This window comes from Staurois parvus, unplaced genomic scaffold (genome assembly GCF_062004578.1).
Source record: "Staurois parvus isolate SC_StPar_1 unplaced genomic scaffold, SC_StPar_1.0 ptg000215l, whole genome shotgun sequence".
In the NCBI taxonomy this organism is placed as follows: domain Eukaryota; kingdom Metazoa; phylum Chordata; class Amphibia; order Anura; family Ranidae; genus Staurois; species Staurois parvus.
In genome coordinates, this window is record NW_028318011.1 from 986,009 (window position 1) to 998,745 (window position 12,737).

At 43.5% G+C, this 12,737-nt stretch overlaps 1 protein-coding gene across 5 annotated transcripts in view; it reads left to right on the forward strand.

Annotated features, from left to right (window-relative positions):
• Positions 1-12,737, forward strand: part of IDNK (IDNK gluconokinase) — a 33,300-nt gene that overhangs the window by 5,111 nt on the left and 15,452 nt on the right. For 3 of the 5 annotated variants that reach the window (XM_089679015.1, XM_089679016.1, XM_089679017.1), the window contains one exon: positions 1,422-1,504. In XM_089679015.1, coding sequence (XP_089535141.1) covers positions 1,422-1,504 — 83 coding nt within the window. Of the gene's footprint in view, positions 1-1,417; positions 1,505-12,737 lie in introns of all 5 variants that reach the window. The other 2 variants (XM_089679013.1, XM_089679012.1) reach the window with 1 other exon arrangement.

Sequence of the window (12,737 nt, forward strand, 5' to 3'; positions counted from 1 at the left end):
ACTGAGAGCCTGAGCCAGCTGCTCCCACCCGCTCTACAGCCTGGAGCACCAATGAGTGCTGGAGGGGTAGAGTAGAGAGCTGGTGATTCACTGAGTGCTTGCAGACTGAAGACAGAGAACTGGGCGAGGGTTAATCACTCAGTTCTTGGTATTAGAGCTGGTAGGGGACGGATACAGCATGGATTGATGCTGCATCCACCTAGGTGAGTATGAATGTTTTTTGGTTTTTTTAAATACCCAAACTTCTCTTTTATGCTAATATTATTATTAATATATTCTTAAGACCGGTTGATAACATTCAGACTTAATTATAGGATTTAAAGTTGAAGTCTAACAATTTTTGTAACAAATTAGTTTTGGATTAGAGAGTACGGAAAGTTTAGATCCTCTGTGAGATTTTTATTCCTGTATATGTCCCCACATGGGAGATTTGAACCCCATTACAGTAAAAAAGAAAATAAAGCCAGAGCTACCCTGTAAGGCCTCATTTACCCAAGTGTACTGATCTGTACAAAGGGCCATGTTCACCTGCATGGGATGCACAGATGTTCCATGCAGACAGCCTTGTTTAATGACAGGCAAGTGACTAACTGCACCTGTATGAATCTCCAAGCACATACCTGACTGTACATCTCCGTGGGACTGATGCATGGATCAGGATGCAAACAACATCCAATCCATCCTGCGGGGATCGTTGACTTTTTTTTACAACTTACCTTTTCTTGGAGCGAGTCCGGTGTCATCCCCTTTAGGTTGCATGCCGACGATCCTGCGGGGATCGTCGGCATGCAACCTATACGGGGTGACACCGGTGTCGCGGCAAGATGTGTCTCCCATGTAGATGGTCCCCCTGAAGCAACTGCACATGTCCCAGTTTCAGGCAATATCAATCGATGATAGAACTGCTATCATCGATTGATCGTGCCTGAAACCGGGACATGCGCAGTTGCTTCAGGGGGGACATATCTACATGGGAGACACATCTTGCCGCTACACTGGACCCACTGCAAGAAAAGGTAAGTTGTAAAGAAAGTCAATGATCCCTGCAGGATGGATCGGATCTGTGGATTGAGCATAATGGATCGGAGTCCGATCCATTATGCTCAATGCGCAGATCCGATCCATCCTGCGGGGATCATCGGAGGGGGTGTCACCAAGTGTTATTGCACCGGGTGACACCAACCCTAGGGACGCCACTGGTCAGGAGTCAATATTGCAACGTGCAGGGGTCAGTTGTGTGTAATGCAGGATTCAGAGTTCAGTAGTATGCAGTACATAGTGCAGTGATTTTAGCTTCAACGTCCTCAAATATTACCTTTACTAATGTCATTAGCTATAATAAAACCCACTATCTGTACTGACCATTTTAAAACACTCTACTTGGTTTTTTTTCTTTTTTTCTTTTTTTTTTTTGTAGCTAGGGTGGAAATTCTACGATGCAGATGATTACCATCCACAAAGCAATAAACTGAAGATGGGAAAAGGGATCCCATTAACTGATCAGGTAAACACTTTTAATATATTGTAGCCCTATGATAATGAGATGTGATGCTAACTTATGTAGAAAAAACATAAATATTTTAGATTTTATTCTCTTCACAATTTTTTTGCTAATGCACATAAGGTCCATTTTTAATTTAAGCACCCTGAAATGACTGGGTACTTTTTTATTTTTCTTTTTACAGAGACTCCCTTGGTCTATAGGGTTAGTGCCTGGCCCTACGACTTTCACCTTTTAAAGAGTAACTTGCTTGCCCCTTTTATTTTTCTTATTTTTTTAGTCCCTGCGTAACTGCCCTGCAGCTTTGTCTGCAATTCAGGTGCTCACCTTCCCAACGGATCCAGCTTCAGGTGCAGCAGCCTGGATCCCACTTTGCCTTCTTGTTCCTCCACAGTCATCAAAGCTAGCTGTCTCTCCTGGGTTCAGAAAGCTGGTCTCCATTTATTCACTCCCGCTGGACACTTTGGGGTAGAATTTGTCAGCCACCGCCTGGCGGTATCTCTAGCTGCCCACAGCGCGGGGTTCCTCAGGGCGCGGAGTCTAAGTCCCAATCTGCTTGTTCACCAGGGCCCCTGATGGTGGGGATGGACTTGGAGCAGACTGAGACCAGGTCGCGACCCCTGAGTACGTCCGGCTATGGTGGAGGGTACCGTCAGAGGTATGCAAGGAATAGAGCCTGACGTGAAGAGGCTGGCAGGCCTGGCAGCAGGGACTGGATCCGTGCGGGATGGATGGGAGACCGTGGGGTATAGCGTAGTCAGGCGGACCAGGTCGGTAACGTGCGGGCAGCGAGGTACCAGAGGAGCAGACAGAGAATAGTCAGGTCAAGCCAAAGTTCAGCAACGGGAGATCAAATCATAAGAGCAGGCAGGAGGGTAGTCAGGACAAGCCAGGGATCGAGCAGGAGACAGCAGGGTCAGGATCAAGCAGAGGTCGGCAACGGGAATACTTCACAGACAGAATGCAGGAACAGGTAGTAAAGACCAAACGGCAATGTTACATACCCCCAGCTCGTTTAAATAGCACTCCCTGCGCTGCCATTGGTGCCAGGCGCACGTCCGCAAGTGTGCATGCGTGGCCGCCGCGGTCGCCCAGGTCCTACCGCCCGCCGGTTAGTGCGCGTCGGCGTTCTGCGCATGCGCCGCCCCTCGTACCGCCGCGAAGCCCAGGGTCCCTGAGAGAATTACTAAACCTGGTGCACTTAGAAGCTGATTGGCTACTGTGCTCAACTGCACGAAATTCTAATTTTAACTTGTTCAATTAAGCTTTGACAATAAAACCTGGAAACTGATTGGTCTCCATATGGAGCTGCCCCAGATTTTGCAATCTCCAGTTCTAGTAAAAAAAAACCTCCCTTTTGCGTTTGCAGCCTCCTAGTATGTTATGTGATATCCCAGGTATGCAGTGGCAAAAATAATTATTTGATCTCCTGCAAATTTTGTTAGTTTGCCCACATGCAAAGAAATGAAATGTCTATAGTTTTTTTTATCACAGGAGTATTTTAAATGGTAGGGACAGAATATCAACCAAAAATCCAGTAAAAACACATGATACAACAAACTGAGTTGCAGTTCAGTGAATGAAATAAGAATTTGATCCCTTACCAACCAACAATAATTCTAGCTCCCACAGTCTGGCTATGTGCTCATGTGATACACAGATTAGTCCTGTCAATTTAAAAAGGTTCTCCTAATGACGACAACTCATTATGTGTATTAAAGACACCTGTCCACATGAACTTTCTTCCATTCAAACTTCACCACCATGGGCAAGAGCAAAGAGCTTTCAAAAAAGGTCAGGGACAAAATTGCAGACCTGCACAAGGCTGGAATGGGCTACAAGACCATCAGCAAGTAGCTTGGTGAGAAGGGGATAACTGTTGGAGCGATTATTCACAAATGGAAGAAATATAAAAAAAAATCAATTGCCCTCGGTCTGGAGCTCCAGTCACCAAAAAAACTATTGGTTAAACAGTACGCCACCATGGACTGAAATCCTGCAGTATCTGCAAGGTCCCTCTCCTCAAGAAGACACATGTACAGGCCCAATTGAAGTTTGCCAATGGATATCAAAATGATTCAGAGGATTGGGAGAAAGTGCTGTAATCAGATGAGACCAAAAGTGAGCTCTTTGGCATTAACCCGACTAGCCTGTTTGGAGGAAAAATGCTGTCTATGTCTTTAAGAACACCATCCCTACAGTCAAGCTTTGGGGCTGTTTCTCTGCTAAAGGTACAGGTTGACTTTGCTGCATTGAGGGGTCAATGGACAGGGCTATGTATTGTATTGTAAAATCTTGGATGAGGACCTTCTTCCCTCAGCCAGAACACTGAAGATGGGTTGTGATAGGTCTTTCAGCTTGATAATGACCCAAAACATAACATCAAGGCAACAAGGCAACAAAGGACTGGCTCCAGAAGAAGCATGTTAAGCTCACGGAGTGTGGCCTAGCCACTCTCTAGACTTTAATCCTATAGAAAATTTATGGAGGGAGCTGAAACTGCAAGCTGCCAAGCGACAGCCAAGAAACCTTATTTAGAGAAGATCTGTAGAGAGTGGACCAAAATATCTCCTGAGATGTGTGCAAACCTGGTAACCAACTACAAGAAAGGTCTTACCTCTGTGATTGCCAACAAGGGTTTCTCCACCAAGTAGGAAGTCATGTTTTGCTTGGGGATCAAATACATATTTTATTCACTGAACTGCATCTCAATTTGTATCATATGTTTTTTTTTTTTCTGGAATTTTGATTGATCGTGTGTGTGTGATATACATTTTCATGTCAAGATACAGAGGTCAACCTATGGTGAAGGGACTAATTTGCAAGACAGATCAATATAATATCATCCTTGAAGATGCACATAAAATGTATACTGTAGTAAATTAACCAGTCATATATGTACCTCAAGAGCGAGGGTTTCAACTGCACATCCTGGAAAGTAATATATCAGGGATCATTTTACAGCACTGTAGGGGCCTAACCAGTATATCAACCACAACTCCCTTAGATGTATGACACAATCAATTCTATTCCCACCATCATCAGGATTCTCAACAGAGTAATAAAAATTAGTACCTGTACCACAAGTAAGGCCTGAAAGGTCTTCCATCCCTGTAGTGACCAATAGTAAGACTTAGGAGACAGAAGTGGGTGGGACCATGCACTGAACTCATGGACCACAAAAGTGTCTACAGTCTGCAGCAACCGTGTATTTCTGCTCCCTGGAAAACATACACTGAAAATAGACCTGACTTGCAGGGACCTAAAGTTGCCTGCTGTATGCTGAGACAGGAAGGTAATTTGCACTTAAAATTTAGTTTAAAGAGATAAAGTGATAGTCTTTTTGGACAGGGCAATCTGAGCCCTGGTATACTTTCCTTACCTGCACGCCTTCACAGATCCATGCTCCTCTGCAATTGGCAGCTCTTTCATTTATAGAGGAGCGTAATTCTGACTAAGGCCCAAAGTTTGAGGGCCTGAAATGCATCAATCTTTACACTGGATGGTTTCTTTTTATGTCTCGATGGATAATGAATAAAGTACTGCAATTTTATTTCATACTGCATGTGTGCTGGACTTTCACTTATCTCATAGACGAGTGTGTGATCTGTTCCTCAGTGATGGTGCTCAGGTCTAGCAACTGATGGCTCCCTTGGGCTTGTGACATTGTCATGGCATTAGCTGGAAAAAAGCGAGGAGCTACGAGCATCCAAAAGTAAGGCGAGTATATTTGGGTCAAGTGATGCCATTTCCAGAGAAAGTGTCAGCCAAATGAAACTTATCAGCCAAATTAAACCTCATTAATCAATTTCCTAAATAAACTGACTGTGTTGGTCAGTAGTCCCATTCAGTTTCCCTTTCATTTTGAATGTAAGTGGTTGTGAATGTTCTTTTTTTTTTTTTTTAAATAACATGGTACACCTGCCTGCTCTATGCAACAGTATTGCACAGATCAGCCCGAAACCTCCTCTTCTGTCTGCTCCTTCTCTTCTGTATCTGACCGTATAGCAAACCACTTGATATGGGGGCAGATGTGCAGGTTCGCTCCCAAGCCAGGCCACACGCACACACGATAGATAACTCACTGTGTTATAGTTGACTTCCTTTCAAGCAGTAAAAGCACAGACCAACAGAAGCAGGCACAGTTCTTATGAAACATGCATAGTGTGAGTACACCTTTTAATTGCACAATCTCACCTTATCTGGCCAAGTGGCTCCAGCCTAATCGAACAGGCATGTTACAGATGACTGCGCCTATCCTATGTTTATCTCCAAAGAGCCATAGGATTTTTAGAATCTGGGATGACCTGTTAGGCCAAAAGTGACCACAAATTCCTCTGGGCCTCAACTCTTACCTTCCTTTTTGTCCAAAAAATGCCCTGAGGGGTCTCGCTGGCCAGTAGGAGGGAGTGCTGGCAAAAGGAATATGAACAGAGATTGGTTAAAAAAAGCCATGGTCAGTATTTGCATTATAGAACACCTTGGATTTTATTAAGTCTGTGCTACTCTGATAGCCATACATTAGTCTAAAAATTGTTCAAACAGGTGTTCGTAAAATGAACACATGGTTGTGAAAGAAAACTATATTGCCAATGGACATAAAAGTATCAGTTTTTCATCCTTGTTTGCTTGTGGGTCACATATGTGCAGTATCAACAGTTCAATTTTTAAAGCGCAAGAAAGACCTATTAAAGCAACTTTAAACCTTGTTTTTTTTTTCCTTGTTTGTTTAAAAAAAAAAAAAAAAAAAAAAGGTGTACTTACCTACTCTGTGCAGTGGTATTGCAAAGAGCAGCCCGATCCTCCTCTTCTGGGGTCCCCTGCCGGCACTCCAGGCTCCTCCTCTAAGGAGGGTGCCCAGATGGAAAGCCGCTTAAGGCTTTAGAACCACTTTAAAGGCACTTTTTTTTAAAATCACATACTTGTCTGTTCTGTGCAGTGGTTTTACACAGAGCAGCACTGATCTTCCTCTTCTCAGGTCCCCTGCTGGCATTCCTGGCTCCTCCCTCCATGTCCATTCACACACAGCTGCAGCTTGGCTGCGCCCCCTTTCTTTCCTCATTGGCTCCTGGCTGTGCATGACTCCTGCTGCTGTCTCAACCAGTAAGGAGGGATATTTCCCAGAGAGCCAAGGTTGTCGTGCACATTGCTGGATGACATTGGGGCACAGGTAAGCATTGGGGGGCTGGGGTTACTGCTGCACACGTAAGCTTTTTTACCTTTTATGTTTGGTAGACATTTTCCAAACTTTTCCTTTTTTTGGATTTGTGTTTTTTTTTTTTTCTCAAAAGTGTCACTACTGATTTTTCGATTTGTGCTCATTAACTAGACAAACAGATACGACATGATAGATTTTTTTACATTTTTTTTTTGTCTCATGTATTGGCACCATAAAGATAATCCAAGTATTTGTAAATATTTACTGAAGACTGTTGCCTCAGGGGGAACTCTTTGTATGTTCTCCTCATCACCTATGTGGATTAGACCCCTTTCACATGAGGTGGATTCCATCAAGGGGATCTGCCTGCTCAGCAAGGATCTGTCTGATGATCCCCGCTGGGCAGGCGAATGACAGGTCTGTGTCTGCTCCGGTTGTGCAGAGCAGACACGGACACAGCCCGCTGTTCTATGGGATGGTCGGATCTGAACGGGACACTTGGCCATTTATGTCCCAATGTCATCCGATCCACTAGATGGATGGTAAATGTATCCTCCTCTGTCTGATTTTGGCAAAACATATCAGATTGGATGCAGGTAGGTGTAAATGGACACGTCTGTTTACATCCGCCTACATTGGACAGGCGGACCCGATCGGTCTGCTTGTGTGAAAGGGGCTTTACAGTGTTTTCCTGACTGCCAGTAACTATAACTGAAAAACCAGAAACCTCTTTTATAAAAGGACCAAGCTATACAGAAATCCTCACAAATAGTCTTGTTTGTGAATATTGCAAAACTTATAGCCATCCTTACTAGGCATTCAAAAGGCTGTTAATGTAGTTTTTAATATACACACCTAAATTGCGTATGGTTGTTTTCTATATATAAAGGTGCCTCCCAGCCCTTTAAGAGTTTCAGAAGCCGGGAGGCGGGCAGGGTTTTAGGATTATGTGACCACCGTGATTCGCCGTCACAGTGGTCACATGATCAGAAAAGGTCCCGATCGCAAGGGGAGATCGGGACCTTTCCGTGAGTCACGGACATATGTGCTGGCAGTGCGCAGGGCGTGTGCTCTCAGCACATATGTATTTTCTAATGGCACGCAAATATGCGGCCGCTCGGCATCAAGGCTCAGACGGTGAGATGTCGCATATTTGCGTGTGCTAGGCGTCTAGCGGTTAAGCAATTACATGCACTTGTAGATGGCCATCTAAAAATGCAAGTTGCCTGGCTGCTTCTAGCCTTAGTGAGGCACAGCCCCCAAAAAAAGCATGCTGCCAGTGTAATCAGAATTTTTTTTTCCTGTATACTTTTTCCAGGCTAGTGTCTCAGAAAACCCTGAAGCTAGTGGGTCAAAATTGCAGTTCAGCAAATATGATCTTGTATTAATTATGCCATTTGATTAACAAATCTCTTTTTAAAAATGCACAACAGCATTCTTGACACCCTCCCACAAAAAAGATCCTGTTCACATATGTTTGTGATTGCTTTACATACATTTCTATTGTGTCTTACTAACTGAATGAGTTTTTAGTGACCTAAGTGTCTGTGCTCTACATTCACCTACAGTTGTGACCAAAATTATTCAACCCCCAATGCTGTAAAGGGGTTTAGGGACTATAGTGTACATTTGGAATTGTATTCAGAATCAAATCCTACAAGGACGTTGTAACTACCCAAATGCAACTAAAATGACATCAATTGTTTATGTAATACAGTAGTAAATGGTTCTTATGTGGTTTCTTCATTGCCACAATTATTCAACCCCTTAAAGACTACCACTCTGAAGAACAGAGGTTCATACAGGTGCTTTCCATCAGGTATTGAAAACACCTGTGGATGTCACCGAGCAGCAATCAAGCATAATAAGCACCAATTAGGCAGCTTTAAAATGACTGTGATACTCAGCTCCTTCTAGACATTTACTGGTGTGGTTACAAACATGGTGAAGGCAAGAGAATGGTCCAGGAAGACAAGAGAAGAGGTGATTTCTCTTCACAGGAAGGGCAATGGCTATAAGAAGATTGCAAAGATGTTAAACATACCAAGAGACACCTTAGGAAGCATCATTCGCAAATTCAAGGCAAAGGGCACTGTTGAAACGCTACCTGGTCGTGGCAGAAAGAAGATGCTGACTTCGACTGCTGTGCGCTACCTGAAGCGTAGAGTGGAGAGAAGTCCCCGTGTGACTGCTGAGGAACTGAGAAAAGATTTGTCAGATGTGGGTACAGAAGTTTCAGCCCAGACAATAAGACGCACACTGCGTAATGAAGGCCTCCGTGCCAGAACTCCCAGGCGTACCCCCTTGCTGTCTCCAAAGAATAAGAAGAGTCGACTGCAGTATGCCAAAAGCCATGTGGACAAACCACAAAAGTTGTGGGATAGTGTTCTGTGGACTGATGAAACAAAATTAGAACTGTTTGGGCCCATGGATCAACGCTATGTTTGGAGGAGGAAGAACAAGGCCTATGATGAAAAGAACACCTTGCCTACTGTGAAGCATGGTGGAGGGTCAATCATGCTTTGGGGCTGTTTTGCTTCTGCAGGTACAGGGAAGCTTCAGCGTGTGCAAGGTACCATGAATTCTCTTCAGTACCAGGAGATATTGGATGGAAACGTGATGCAGTCCGTCACACACCTGAGGCTTGGGAGACGTTGGACCTTTCAACAGGACAATGATCCCAAGCATACCTCCAAGTCCACTAGAGCATGGTTGCAGAGGAAAGGCTGGAACATTTTGGAGTGGCCATCGCAGTCACCAGACTTAAATCCGATTGAGAACCTCTGGTGGGACTTAAAGAAAGCAGTTGCAGTGCGCAAGCCTAAGAATGTGACTGAACTGGAGGCCTTTGCCCATGAAGAATGGGCGAAGATACCCGTAGATCGCTGCAAGACACTTGTGTCAAGCTATGCTTCACGTTTAAAAGCTGTTATAACTGTAAAAGGATGCTGTACTAAGTACTAAGATTGAATGTCACTTGGGGGTTGAATAAAACTGATAATGCTGTGAGCACAGAAAAGACATTTGTGGTTATTTCATTATAACTGTTATGTTATATTTGTCTGACCTACAAGTGCCTCTTTAATGTAAATGTAAGCAAGATGACTGAATGATCAAAAGCAATGTCAAACTGGCCAAAACACTCAATTTCAGTGGGGGTTGAATAATTTTGGTCACAACTGTACATAATCATCTGTCTTCCTCAGCAAGCAAGCAGCATCCTGCAATACATCTTGACTAAACTGTTAGCTGAGGTGATAGCTGGGCGCTGATAAATGCTGACTGATAGTGACATTTCCTCCAGGGTTTCCAGTGCATATTAGATTGAGCTGGCAAACCTATCACTCATTTTTATCATATCTGACAAGTACTGCTTTTCTTCAAAGAAAAATACTTGGAAAGAAATGTCTGTAAGCAGTACTCTGGCCTTAAATCAATTCCTGGGAGATGTTTCAGATGTTCCTCTTCTCTACCTTCTTTCTCCTAGAAATTTCTATAAATATGGCCACACTAGACTTTCAGCTGTGCTTTTAAAAATTTAATATGATGAGAAAAATGCACAATCATTTATTGAACATAGGTTGACAAGTTGCCTTATTGACCAATAGAGTTACTTGGAGAGGGGTTTGTCAAGCTTGGCTCTTCCAGAGTCATAAAAATCCGAAAATGAACAAATGTTGAAAATTATAAAGTCATGTAATGTGATACCAGTATCCATATAGAGACAGTGGGTTCCAATCCCTTTGCCATATTCCCAGGTCCTGAAGAGTCTGCCAAACTGCTGCTTAGGGCTACAGCAAAATGGAATCCAGCAGCCTCTCCTCTCCTCTCCAATGGCTGAGGCACAGTAAAATACACTGCTCTAAAAAATTAAAGGAAGACTATTTAATCAGAGAATAGCATCAAGTCAAGTAAACACCTGGGATATTGATCTGGTCTGTTAAGTAGCAGAGGGGGTTGTTAATCAGTTTCAGCTGCTTTGGTCTTAATGGAAATTAACAGGTGCGCTAGATGGGCAACAATGAGACGATCCCCAAAACAGGAATGGTTTTACAGGTGGTGGCCACTAACATTTTTTTCCCTACTCTTCTGACTGTTTTTCACTAGTTTTGCATTTGTCTAAGGTCATTGTCACTACTGGTAGCATGAGACGATACCTGGACCCTACAGAGGTTGCACAGGCAGTCCAACTCCTCCAGAATGGCACATCAGTATGTGCCAGTAAATTTGCTGTGTCTTCCAGCACAGTCTCTAGCATGGAGGAGATTCCAGGAGCCAGGCAGTTTACTCTAGGAGAGCTGGAAAGGGCCGTAGAAGGTCCTTAACCCATCAGCAGGACAGGTATCTGCTCCTTTGTACAAGGAGGAACAGAGTGAACACTGCCAGAGCCCTATAAAATTACCTCCAGCAGGCCACTGGTGTGAATGTCTCTGACCAAACAATCAGAAACAGACTTCATGAGGGTGGCCTGAGGGCCCAACATCCTCTAGTGGGCCCTGTACTCACTGCCCGGCACCATAGAGCTTGTTTGGCATGTGCCATGAAACACCAGAATTGGCAGGTCCGCCACTGGCTCCCTGTGTTTTTACCAGTGCTCAAGATAGAGACTCCGAGTCTCCAAGCACAACTCCTCCTGTAGATACTAGCCCAGCTCGTGTACTACATAGATGAGAACAAAGGACGTCCGATCAGCTGCACTCCAACAATCTACTTTATTGAACCAAGATAAAACACAGTGGGGGACTGGCAGACAGCGCTTATTCATTACCCAGTGGACTTGTGTACAAAGTGTTGGTTTTAAGCACCATCAACAGCTGTTCCTCATAATCAACACTGGGTCCATTTCCTGCTACACCAAACAGATTTAAAGGTAAAGACAGTTCGGCGGCTAACAACAATTTTAACATCCCAAAAGTGCAACGCACAAAATTCAACGCACCAACCACAGGATATGTGCAAGAATTCCTGCGTCGCACAATGGAGATGGAAAAAATAAAGATGTAAAGAATGTATGGGAAGAAGGGAGAAAAAAAAATAACATACCATGAAGAAAACACCGCATCATGTATAAATGTATGTATATTGGATCCATTCCAAATAAGATTTACAAATTATAACTATAGATATGCCTCAGATCAATAACAAAGTCTCTGTCCTATCCTCACCATCCCAGCTATAATAAAGGCCAATAAGGCGCTGGAATGGGCAGAGACACAGAAAATAATAAAAAAAAATCAGCACCAAATAAACGCATGTAGTCAAAAGCATATATTGAAAAAAATGGTAAAACATAATCACATCAGAGAGTGAGGGGGCCATGGCTGGGCAAGGAATTCACTCATAAAAATGGGTAAGATCCCATTCAAAATTCAAACCATTAGGAATATGTGTACACAAATAAAATCCAAAAGACTTCACATTCGCACAGCAATCTAAAGCCATCTCCACCCCTAGGAGACCTGTCCTCAATGCTCTGTATGCTAAGGTGACTTCCTGAGCACTGTTGAAATGATTAGCGACATTGGTAGAATGATTCTTTTGTATGTCATAAACATGATCATGGAGGCGATCTCGTAACCTCCTAGTCGTTCTAACAACATATTGTACTTGATAACTTCTACAGGTGATCAAAACTATTAGATGCTTTAGTATTACAGTTGATAAAGTTTTTGATCCTGTAAACCTTGTCAGTAACCGTGGATCTAAATTCCTCCCCTTTCTTAATACAAGAGCAACAGGGACAGCTGTCTATACCACACCTCTAGTTACCCTTAAAACTCAGCCATGTTCTCTGAGGTTTTTCTAGAGGAGAAATAGCTAGCGGACAGAGTATTGCCCAAAGTTGATGCACGTCGGGAAACAATTTTAGTACCGTGGGACAATATTTGTGCAAATATGTCATCACTCACTAGTATGGGAAGATAGCACTCAATGATCCTTTTAATCCTCGCTAACTCTAGGCTGAAAGCCGTGGAGAAAATTGGTGGTCCCTGCCTGGAACTACACCTCTCCTTTGTTATTAATAAGTTGTTCCTGTCAGTATTGTTAGCTATACCCACAGCACGATCTATCATGGGC